Source organism: Eimeria necatrix, genomic scaffold, assembly GCF_000499385.1.
Source record: "Eimeria necatrix Houghton genomic scaffold, Enh_scaff281, whole genome shotgun sequence".
Classification (NCBI taxonomy): domain Eukaryota; phylum Apicomplexa; class Conoidasida; order Eucoccidiorida; family Eimeriidae; genus Eimeria; species Eimeria necatrix.
In genome coordinates, this window is record NW_013655269.1 from 26,844 (window position 1) to 38,515 (window position 11,672).

Consider the following 11,672-nt stretch of genomic DNA (forward strand, 5'->3'; position numbering starts at 1 on the left):
CCCGCTGGGCTTCGGCTATATAGACCCAGAGACTGCATGCAGCAGCATAGCAGCAGCAGCAGCAGACAGTCAGCAGCTCGCGGATTTGCTGCTGCAGGTCCTCGAAGACATGCTGCCTCTCATTTCCTGGAGGTCAGACACCCCCTGCTGCTGCTGCTGCTGCTGCTGCTGCTGCTGCTGCTGCTGCTGCTTGCTGCTGCTGCGTGCTGCTGTTCCTTATGCTGCTGCTGCTGCTGCTGCAGCTGCTCAGGCAGCAGCAGCAGCAGCAGCAGCAGCAGCAGCAGCAGCAGCAGCGTTTTAGAAGAGCATTTGCGAGTGCATTAGCGGATGCCTGGTTTGCGAAAAGAGGGACTAAAAGGGTTTGAATAAACGCCCTTTTAGGGTTTCGAGGGTTTAGGGTTTAGGGTTTAGGCGTTGGGAGCATGGTTTGCGAAAAGAGGGAATAGAAGTGTTTGAATAAACGCCCTTTTAGGGTTTCGAGGGTTTAGGGTTTAGGGTTTAGGCGTTGGGAGCATGGTTTGCGAAAAGAGGGAATAGAAGTGTTTAGGGTTTAGGGTTTAGGGTTTAGGGTTTAGGGTTTGTGCAGAGGCGTGGTGGAGAAGCGGTGTTTCGTGGAGAGTTTGCTGCAGTGGGTGGAAGCGGACTGCAGCGGCTGCAGCATTTACAGCAACTTGAGATATTCTCAAAACTTAATTTCTGCTGCTTTCAAAAACAAATTTAAATGCACTTTGCCCACCGCCCGCAGCTTCTACTCGGGTGTACGTACACCCCAACCAGCTGCGCGGGGTGTACGTACACCCCAAGCAGGTGTACGTACACCCCACGCAGGTGTACGTACACCCCGCAGAAAGGTCCGCCCAAACCCTAAACCCTAAACCCTAAACCCTAAACCCTAAACCCTAAACCCTAATAACTTTAAGGCGGGGTTTGGGGGCGGCGCGGGGCGCCGCAGGACTGGGAGGGGGGCTTTGGGAGTCAGGAGGCGCGGCTGTGCGCTGCAGGCCGCCCAAACCCTAAACCCTAAACCCTAAACCCTAAAAGGTGGTTTTTCGCGCGCGTTTTTGTTCGGGCGTAGTTTCGTGTGGTTTTTTCGCGGGATTGTTCCTCGTTTGTTTTTCTTGATTTATTTTCTACTTTTAATTTATTTTTAATTTATTTTTAATTTATTTTTAATTCTTTTTTATTAATTTTCGCACAATAAAAAGACTTCAATGCTTTTGCTGCAGACTGTTGCTGGAGACCTCGCAGCCCATATTGCCCAGGGAAAAGAAAGAAAAGAAAAACAAAAAGAATTAATTCAAAAACTAGAAAGAGAAAAAGAACTTGGTGAATTATTTAATTAATTTAATTAATTTAATTTAATTAATTTAATTTAATTTAATTAATTTAATTCAATTTAATTAATTTAAGTTAATTTAATATAATTAATTTAATATATTTAATTTAACGTAATTAATTTAAAAAGGAACTAAGTCAAAAAGGATTTAATTAATTGTTTTGTTTTTCATGTTAATTCAAAAACTGAAAAGCGAAAGGAATTTGGTAAATTATTTAATTAATTCAATTTAATTAATTTAATTCAATTAATTCAATTCGATTAATTCGATTTAATTAATTTTGATTTAATTAATTCGATTTAATTAATTTAATTTAATTAATTCAATTTAGCTCAATTTGCATTTTGTCTTTTTGTATTTTTTAAGTTTTATTTTATTTCTTGTTTGTTTAATTATGTTTTTTGTTTTCTTTTGTTCCTTTCATTTATTTGTATTTGTTTGTTTAATTATATCTTTTTGCTTTATTTAATTAATTAATTTATTTATTGAATCATATTTTATTTATTTATTTATTGAATTACATTCTTTCCTATTTCTTTGTCTCTTTATATCTTTGGCTCTTCTTTTCTTTTTCTGTATTTAAATCTTTCTGTGTTTTTTCTTTTTATCTTTTTAATTTTAAAATCCTTTTTATATCTTTTTGGCTCTTTTTTATTTCTTTTTTTTGTTTTTTGTTTATTTATATCTTTTCATATTTTTTGTTTATATCTTTTATCTTTTCTATCTTCTTGTGTTTTAATTTCTTTCTTTAATTTAAATCTTTTTACCTTTTTGTTATTTTAGATCTTTTTATCTTTTTGTTCATTTAAATCTTTTTATCTTTTATTTAAATCTTTTAATCTTTTTTATTTAAATATTTTAAATTTCTTTTTGTCCTTTTATTTCTTTTTATGTCTTTTGTCCTTTTATTTCTTTTTATGTCTTTTGTCCTTTTATTTGTTTATATCTTTAATATCTTTTTTTCTATTTTTCCTTTTTATATCCTTTTTATCTTCTTTGCTTTTATTTCTTTTATTTCTTTTACCTTTTTGTTTATTTATTTCTTTTAATTTCTTTTGTATCTTTTTATTCTTTATCTTTCGTCTACTTTTTTCTTTTTATTTCTTTTGATATCTTACTTATTCTTTTCCTTTTATTTCTTTTATTTCTTTATCTTTTTATGTATTTATTTATTCTATATCCTTTTATTTCTTTTAATCCTTTTGTTTATTTATTTTATTTATATCTTTTTTGTTTCTTTTTATACTTTTGTCCTTTTTGTCTTTTTATTTCTTTTTTTGTCTTTTGGCTTTTGCATTTTTCGTGTCTTTTATTTCTCTATTTTCTTTTTTCAGTTTTATTTCCTTTTTCCTTTTTATTTATTTTTTTCTTTTTCTTTGTTTTATTTCTTCTTTTTTTTTATATCTTTTAATTACTTTTAATTTCTTTTAATTTCTTTCATTTCACTTGACTTCTTTTACCTATTTCATTTCATTTCATTTATTTCTTTTTCATTTTAAACGCTTCAATTCATCTCAGTTATTTTAATTTAATTTAATTTAATTTAATTTAAATTAATTTAATTTAATTTAATTTAATTAATTTAACTAAATTAATATAATTAAATTAATCAATTTATTTTGTTTGAATTTCATTTCAGCTGAATGTTCCTTCAAACCCCAAACCACAAAAATGCCAAATTTCGGAAAACCCTCGATGAGCCGCAGAGAGCTCCTCGCCCAGACTCAGGTAAACCCTAAACCCTAAACCCTAAACCCTAAACCCTAAACCCTAAACCCTAAACCCTAAACCCTCGGTTAGGCAGCCTCGCCTCTGAGCCGTTCAACTGCCAGCTGCCCCACAAACCCTCTTGAAAGCCTCAAACCCTAAACCCTAAACCCTAAACCCTAAACCCTAAACCCTCGCGGTCTTTGGGGTTTCTCGTCTGGGGTATGAGCGAGAGTTTAGGGTTTGCGGGTGCTGCTGGTGGTTTAGAAGAAGAAAAAAGAAAATGAAAAAGAAGAAATAAATAAATTTGTGAAAAGAGATCTTGTTGAGGTGGACAGACACCCCGCGACTCCGCCGGAAACCCCACACTTTTTGGAAAAAGAAAAAAAAGAAAAAAAAGAAAAAAAAGAAAATCAAAAAAATGAAAAAAATGAAAAAAATGAAAAATCAAATTTCCATCAAAATAAACAACAACAAAACATTCTTCTCGAGTCTCCTCGCCAGCAAACGGATTCTTCCAGTCAGCAGCATTTTAAATTCTTTTTCTTTTTTCAAATTTCTTTTTTTTCTTTTTTTAATTTCTTTTTTTAATTGCTTTTTCTCAATTTGTTCTTCATTTTCCCTTTTACACTTTTTCTCTCTTTAAGCCTTTTTGTCTCTTTTTTGTCTTCTTTCTTTTTCTTTCTTTCTACTGTCTTTTCTTCTCTTTTTTTTTCTTTTTGAATCTTTTTTTACATTTGTCTTGTCCCTTTTTGTATCTTTTTTGTGTCTTTTTTGTTTCTTTTATATCTCCATTTAACATCTTTTTCGTCTCTTTTTTGTTTTGTTTTTAGTGCCTTTTTTGTCTCCTTTTTATCTCTTTTTTGTCTCTTTTCTTAATCTCATTTGTCTCTTTTTTGTTTCTTTTTTGTCTCTTTTTCATTTCTTTTTTGTGTCTCCTTTTCATTTCTTTTATCTCTCTTTTGTTCTCTCTTTTTTCCTTTTTGATTTCTTTTTGTCTTTTTATTTTTTGTTTTTGTCTTTTTCATTTTTCCTTTTTGTCTTTCCTTTTATCCTTTTATCTTTTAATCTTTTAATCTTTTAATCTTTTTAATCTTTTAATCTTTTTAATCTTTTAATCTTTTAAATGTTTTAATCTTTTAAATCTTTAAATCTTTTTAATTTCTTCTCCCCTCTTTATCTCTTTTGTCTTCATCTATTTTCTCTTTTTCTTTTCATAACTCCCTTCAACTCTTTTAATTATGCCCTTCTTTTGCTTCCAATAGCAATTTAATTACTTTAATTATTTCCATTATCAAATTAATTAAATTAATTAAATTAATTAAATTAATTAATTTAATTTAATTAATTTAATTATTTTAATTGTTTCTTTTTTCCCCTCAGAGCCTCCTGGGGGCCCCCCCTACACGTTGTGGCTGATGCAGGAGGGGGCCCCCCCCCCTAAACCCTTTTCTTTTGAAGAGGCCTTAAGGGGGGCCCCCCTGCCTCCAGTACCCCTTGACGAGTTATCTCCTGCAGCAGAAGGGGGCCCCCCAAGAGCAGCTAAACCCTCCCGAGGGGGCCCCTAGGGGGGGCCCCTGCTGCCTATACACCCGAACCCTGCAGGGGAGGACCCACTTTGGCAGCAGCAACACATTTAGCTGTGTCTCCTCCTTACGCGCTGCTTCCGCAGCAGCAGCAGCAGCAGCAGCAGGAGCAGCAGCGGCAGCAGCTGCTGCAGCAGCAGCTGCAGCAGCAGCTGCAGCAGCAGCTGCAGCAGCAGCTGCAGCGGGAGCCGCTGACCAGTGGTCTGGGCGCTGCCTTCCAAAGGCCCTACTGCAGCAGCAGCAAACCTCGAGAGACACCGCAGCAGCGGCGCATGCGGCTGGGCCTCTGCAGCAGCCCCTCGCCCCCAGCAGCAGCAGCAGCAGCAGCAGCAGCAGCAGCAGCAGCAGCAGCAGAACTCCGGGTCTTGGCGAAAAAGGAAGTCTTCAGAGATGTCCAAGAAGACCCCCTGCTTTGGGAAATTAACACCAAAGACTTCAGCAGGGTCAGCAGCAGCAGCAGCAGCAGCAGCAGCAGCAAAGTAAAACACGGCCAACGCAGCAAACGCGCCTTCTAGTGTACAGACACCTGAGGTGTACAGACACCTCGAGGTGCCTGTACACCTCGAGGTGTCTGTACACCTCGAGGTGTATAGGCACCTCCAGGTGTACAGACACCTTGAGGTGTCTATACACCTCGAGGTGTATAGCCACCTCGAGGTGTACAGACACCTGGAGGTGTGCAGACACCTGGAGGTGTGCAGACAGCTGGAGGTGTCTATACACCTGGAGGTGTACATTGAGCTTGAGGTGTCTATACACCTCGAGGTGCCTATACACCTCGAGGTGTCTATACACCTCAAGGTGTGCAAGGCGTTGAGGTGTCTATACACCTCGAGGTGTACAGACACCTGGAGGTGAACAGACACCTGAGGTGTGCAGTGACTTGAGGTGTACAGACACCTGAGGGGCACAGTGAGTCTGAGGTGTACAGACACTTGGAGGTGCACAATCAGTTTGAGGTGTACAGACACCTGGCGTTGTTTCTTTTGGCTTCTGGGGTGTATAGGGAGGTCTGTAGAAAGGCGCTTTGGGGTGTACGTACACCTGCTGCTTTTTTTTGTTTTTTCCACCAAGCCAAGGGGAATTTGGCCCTTTATTTGCTTCACTTTATTTGTTTTTTATTTTCTTTTCTTCTTTTTGCTTCATTGGCAAATTTATTCTTTAACGGGGCTGAGGTGTACGTACACCCGAACTCGCAGGCGCCCATCGGCCGCCGGGAACTCAAAAGGCCCTTTTAGGGAATTTTTGAGAAAAGTTTGAGACATTTAAAAAGACTTTTTGGGAAAAGTTTGAAACATTTAAAAAGACTTTTGGGGTTTTTAAAAAGTAATTTAAAAGACTTTTTGGGAAATGTTTGAGACATTTAAAATGACTTTTGGGGTTTCTAAAATGTAATTTAAAATGCTTTTTGTAATTACTTTGAAAGCGATTAAAAGGCACTTTAAGAATTTTAAAAAGAATTTTAAAAAGGACTTCTTGAGGTCTTCAGAAGTCTTTTCAAAAGGACATTTTAGAAGCTTTTTGGGAATTTCCTTAGGGGACTTTTAGTGCAATTTAAATGGCATTTTGAAAAGCTTTAAATGGATCTTTTTGGGATCTTTTTTAGGAGTTTAAATGCTTTAAAAAGACACTTAAAATAAATTTAAAAGGTCCTTTAAAGGGGCTTTTCAAGGGCTTTCTAAGGGCCCTTTAGAGGCCTCGTGCGAGCCCCAAGGGGGCCCCAGGGGGGCCCCTTGGGGCCCCCCGGGGGCCCCTTGTAGGCCCCCAGAGTCCCCGTTGGGGCCCCTAGGGGCCCCCTAGGGGCCCCTCAGGGCATTATGGGTTTCTTTTGAAGTCCTTTAGAGGCATTTTGAAGGCCTGAACAGCTGGCGTAGAGGGGCCCCTAGGGGCCCCCGAGATTCTTTTAGAAAGGGGCCCCATTTGAGGCCCCTTTTGATGTCTTCTGGGTACTAAAACGGGCCCCAAATGGCCAATTTGAGGGTCATTGGGGGCCCCTTGAGGGGCCCCCCAGGGTCTTAGAAGAGCCTTTGGAGGGCATCTAGAGGGGCCCCCAAAAGGGCCTCTAAAGGGACTTAATGGACTTTTAGGGGGGCCCCAGGGGGCCCCCCAAGAAGGTCTTAAAAGAACATTTAGAGGCCTAAATCCAGAGCCTTGAAGAGTCCCTTGAAGGGCCATTTAGCAGCCTCTAAAAGGCCTTAAAAGGGTCCCCTAATGGGCCTCCAGAGGGCCCAAGAGGGGCCCCCTTGGGGCCCCCAAAGGGCCCTCAAGGGCCCTTTGAAGGGCCCTCTGAGGGGGCCCCTCGAGGGCTTTTTGAGGCCCCCTAAGAGGCACTTTAATGTGGGTTTAGGGGCCCCTCTGCAGTCTCCAAGGGGGCCCCAGAAGCCCTTCTCAGTTGCCCATTTCTGTCCCTCAGGGGCCCTTCAGAGGCCCCTAAGGGGCCCCCAAGGGGCCTTTCAAAAGCCCCTTGAGGGCCCATTAGGGGCCCCTGAAGGGCCCTTTAAAAGCCCTTTAAGAGGCCCTTCGAAGGGTCTCTTTAAGGGCCCCTGAAGGGCTCTTGGGGGGCCCCCTCAGGGGCCCCTGGGGCCCCCTGGGGGCCCCTGAAGGCTCTCAAAAGAACACAAACGCACCTTAAACGCCTCCCCTGGGGCCCCCAGGGGCCCCCCTGGGGCCCCCCGGGGCCCCCCGGGGGCCCCCCGGGGCCCCCCGGGGCCCCCCGGGGCCCCCTGGGGGCCCCCGGGGCCCCTGGAGGGTGCAGTGGGGTTTAGTTTTCGCTTTCGGGGTCGGACTCGTCGAGGGCCTCGCTGCTGGGGTCTGGGCTGAGGGCCTCGCCCAAGTAATAAGCCACGGGAGACAGCCAAATTTCCCTTCTTATCACTTCTCCTACATCGGGCCTATTCTCGGGCCAAGGCTCTTTGCTGAACCACTCGAAGAGGGACCAGGGGCCCCCCTCCTCGTCGCTGTCGGGGGCCCCCCCCTCTTCCTGGGGGCCCCCCTGGGGGCCCCCCCGCTCTTCCTGGGGGCCCCCCTCGGGGGCCCCCCCGGGGGCCCCCGGGGGCCCCCCGGGGGCCCCCGGGGCCCCGTTGGCCCGCGCGCGGGCCGCGCGGGCCAGCGCCACGGGGTTGTTCTCTTTGTTGACCCAATTGATCTCCGTGGCTTCGACAACTTCTTCATCATCGGGAAAAGAAACTCCAAATCGAACTTCTTTGGTTAGTTCGAGAGGAGAGAAAAAGGCGCGAGCGGGTTCCGCGAAAACCTGCGAAAAAGCGCCCCAAAACGCCAAAAAACGAGGGTTTAGGGTTTAGGGTTTAGGGTTTGGGGGGTGGCGCCCGAAAACGGCGAAAAACGAGGGTTTACGGTTTCGGGGGTGGAGGCCGAAAACGCCCAAAAACGAGGGTTTAGGGTTTAGGGTTTGGGGGTGGAGGCCGAAAACGGAGAAAAACGAGGGTTTACGGTTAGGGTTTAGGGCTTGGCGGCCGAAAACGGCCAAAAACGAGGGTTTAGGGTTTAGGGTTTGGGGAGGCGAGCGCTTGCGCCTGCGAGAGAGGGATTTACGGCTAGGGTTTTGGGAGGGTTTAGGGTTTGGAGCCAGGGGGAGGGTTTAGGGTTTAGGTTGGAGTCAGGGAGAGGGTTTAGGGTTTGGAGTCAGGGATAGGGTTTAGGGTTTGGAGTCTGGGAGAGGGTTTAGGGTTTGTGGAAAACGCGAGGGTTTGGGGTTTGGAAGAAGGCCGAGGGTTTAGGGTTTGGCAGGTGGGCAAGGGTTTAGGGTTTAGCATCTGAGGGTTTCCCAAGTGTCAACAAAAGAGACCTCCACATAAAAGACAAAAAATAAATAAATAATAAATAAAAAATAAATAAAAAATAAATAAATAAAAAATAAAAAATAAATAATAAATAAATAAATAAAATGAAAAAGAAATAAAAAGAAATAAAAGAAATAAACAGAAATAAGAGACAAATAAAGACAAGAGAGAAAAAAGTCAAAAAGATTTTCGAAAAAACTCCGGGAGATTTAAAACATCTTTAAAAGGGTTTTAAAACATCTTTAAGAGGGTTTTAAAACATCTTTTTATGAGGGTTTTAAAACCCTTTTAAAGGGTTTTAAAATATCTTTAAAAGGGTTTTAAAACCTCTTTAAAAGGGTTTTAGAATATATTAAAAGGGTTTTAAAACCCCTTTAAAAGGGTTTTAGAAATATATTAAAAGGGTTTTAAAACCCCTTTAAAAGGGTTTTAAAACCCCTTAAAAAGGGTTTAGTGAAAACATCTTCGAAGTGTTTCCTAAAAGGCCTTTAGAAGTTATTGCAAGCGCTTCACAAAACATCTCTAAACTGCGTGAAAAAGCCCTTTCAAGCCCGAACCAAACCCTAAAAAAGGGTTTGGAGCCCTAAAAAAGGGTTTGGAACCCTAAAAAAGGGTTTGGAAACCCTAAATTAGGGTTTTGACGACGGACGAATTTGATTCTGTAGGAGCCGGCTGCGTCCAAGTTGTCCTCCAGAAAAAGGGCCTTCAAGTGCTGCAGCAGCGGCGCGTCAGCAGCAGCAATCAGCGCAAAGGCCGGGTGGTTTTTCAAAGCAGCAAACCAAAACCCTGGAACCTTTTCTAGGGTTTGCTGCCGCTTTTCGAAAAGGGGTTTTTTGGCCAAGTCGAACTCCCGCTGCACTGCCATTTGCTGCTGCGCGCACTCCTCTTCCAGCTGCTGCAGCGCCTCCTGAATGGCCTCCAGCTCCCCCATGTACGGCTGCAGCACCGACTCCCCGCTGCTGCTGCTGCTGCTGCTGCTGCTGCTGCTGCTGCTGCTGCTGCTGCTGTCGAGCTTCCGCTGCTTGCCCTCCGCCTCCGCGGGCTCCCCCGCCAGCCGCTCCCGCTTCGGCATTTCCGCTCCGCCAACAGCTCTCTCCGCTCTCGCCGCTCCGACGCGATTCCGAGCCGTTCGCGCCAAATCGAGGCTTTTTAAACAACTATTTCAAAAAATATTCAAAAATTAAACCCTAGTTTCCAAGAAAATCCGAAAAAACGCAAAAAATGACCCCGGAAACCCCGACGCGAACCCACGCACGCCGCCAGCCGCAATCCCCAGGTGTACGTACACCCCAACCCGCGTCGAACTGCTTCTTCAACTTTCCAAATTCTCAAATTCTCCAAAACTTCTTTTCTTCTTTTTTCCAACTCCCAAAGTCCTGCCCACAACCCCCTCAACAAGGCCTGCAAGAAGCCCCAAGCCAACCTACTGCAGCAGCAGCAGCAGCAGCAGCAGCAGCAGCGGCAGCAGCAGCAGCAGCAGCAGCAGCAACGCCCCACAACGCCAGCAGCAAATTCGCTCCAAATTTCCTCCCTTTTAATTTTTGCAGTTTTGCAAAAGATCTGGGCGCTGAGGTGTACGTACACTCGACGAAAAGGGAAAAAACGAGCCGATTGACTTCCACTGAGCACCCCTAAACCCTAAACCCTAAACCCTAAACCCTAAACCCTAACCCTAACCGCTGGGGCTTGATTTGGAAACCGCAAACCCTAAGCCGTAGAGCCTAGCCTCAAAATCCTAAGTCCTAAACCCTAGAGCCTGAAGTCTAAACGTTAAACCCTAGGGCCTGAGCTGCAAACCCTAAACCCTAAACCCTAAACCCTAAGGTCCAAGTCCTGAAGAGCCCTTCTAGCTAGGGTTTAGGGTTTGCAGGCCCCACGCGGGGCCAGTTCCCCCACAAACCCTAAACCCTAAACCCTAAACCCTCGAGGGTTTCGCGGAGCGAACTCCCCCAGGAAGGCCGCTGGGGGCGCCTCAGAGGCGCAAACCCTAAACCCTAATTTAGCGGATATGGGGGCTTTGGAATGTTTTATTTCGAATTATTATTTATTGCATTTGTAGGAAATTAATTTTTTTAATTAAATTTTTAATTTCAGAAAAACCCTTTCTGCGTCTCGTCTCTTTTACTCTCTTTGCTTCTTTAAAACTTTCTCTTGAAACTGCTTTTAAGAAATTTAATTTATTTATTTTATTTATTTAATTTATTTAATTTAAATTTATTTATTTTGTTTTTATTTTATTTTTATTTTCTGTTTCTCCTTCTCTCCCCAACTGCTGCCTTTTGCTGCAATTAGTTTCAAACAAAGAAGTCCTTTGGAGGGCCCTAAACCCTAATGGGGGCCCCTAAACCCTAATGGGGGCCCCTAAACCCTAATGGGGGCCCTAAACCCTAATGGGGGGACCTAAACCCTCATGGGGCCTCTAAACCCTCATGGGGGCCCCCCTGAACCCTCACGGAGGCCCCTGAACCCTCATTGAGGCCCTTAAACCCTCGTTGGGGCCCCTAGACCTTTTTGGGGGCCCCCAAACCCTCATTGGGGCCTTTAAACCCTCGGGGGGGCCCCTAAACCCTCATTGGGGCCCCAAACCCTCATTGGGGCCCCTAAACCCTCATTGGGGCCCCTAAACCCTCATTGGGGCCCCTAAACCCTCATTGGGGCCCCTAAACCCTCATTGGGGCCTCGGGACTGCAGAGGGGCCCCTAAACCCTCATTGGGGGCCCCAAACCCTCTTTGGAGTTCTTCCACACGCATTGGGGGCCCCAAACCCTGCCAGGGGCCCCAAACCCTCGTTGGGGCCCCCGAGGCTGCAAACCGCCAAACCCTCACCAAACCCTCGCTGGCGCCAGAGCAAGGCCCCGCCCGCGAGGGTTTAGGGTTTAGGGTTTAGGGTTTGGCGGTCCTGGGGCCCGTGGCGGTGCCAACTGTGCGCGTAAGACAGCAGCAACTGCGGAGAAGGGTACGGACAAGAGGGGGCCCCCCCCCTCCGGTCTTTGGGCCTCCATTTATTATCATATCTTCTCTTGGGGGCCTCAAAAAGGAGGGCCCCCAGACCCCCGGGGGCCCTCAGCAGCTGCAGCGCCAGCAGCGGGTCGTACCCTGCTGCATGCAGCAGCTGCAGCGCGAACTCGGGCGAAAACGGGGGCCACCGGGGGCCCCCACAGGGGCCCCCGCAGGGGGCCCCGCAAGCAGCCCCCTCGCAGGGGGGGGGCCCCTCCCAGGAGGGGGCCCCCACGCTGCAGGGG

General features: G+C 44.9%; 2 protein-coding genes across 2 annotated transcripts; one reads left to right on the forward strand and one right to left on the reverse strand.

The window, feature by feature from the left end:
- Positions 1–3,008: 3,008 nt before the first annotated feature.
- Positions 3,009–5,145, forward strand: ENH_00038550 (hypothetical protein, conserved; the record flags this gene model as incomplete). Its single annotated transcript, XM_013585179.1, has 2 exons — positions 3,009–3,065; positions 4,717–5,145. 2 exons carry the CDS (start codon positions 3,009–3,011, stop codon positions 5,143–5,145), a joined length of 486 nt encoding a protein of 161 aa, XP_013440633.1.
- Positions 5,146–7,391: 2,246 nt separating this feature from the next.
- On the reverse strand, positions 7,392–9,502 carry ENH_00038560 (nucleosome assembly domain-containing protein, putative; the record flags this gene model as incomplete). Its single annotated transcript, XM_013585180.1, has 2 exons — positions 7,392–7,883; positions 9,080–9,502. 2 exons carry the CDS (start codon positions 9,500–9,502, stop codon positions 7,392–7,394), a joined length of 915 nt encoding a protein of 304 aa, XP_013440634.1.
- Between the last annotated feature and the right edge of the window lie 2,170 nt (positions 9,503–11,672).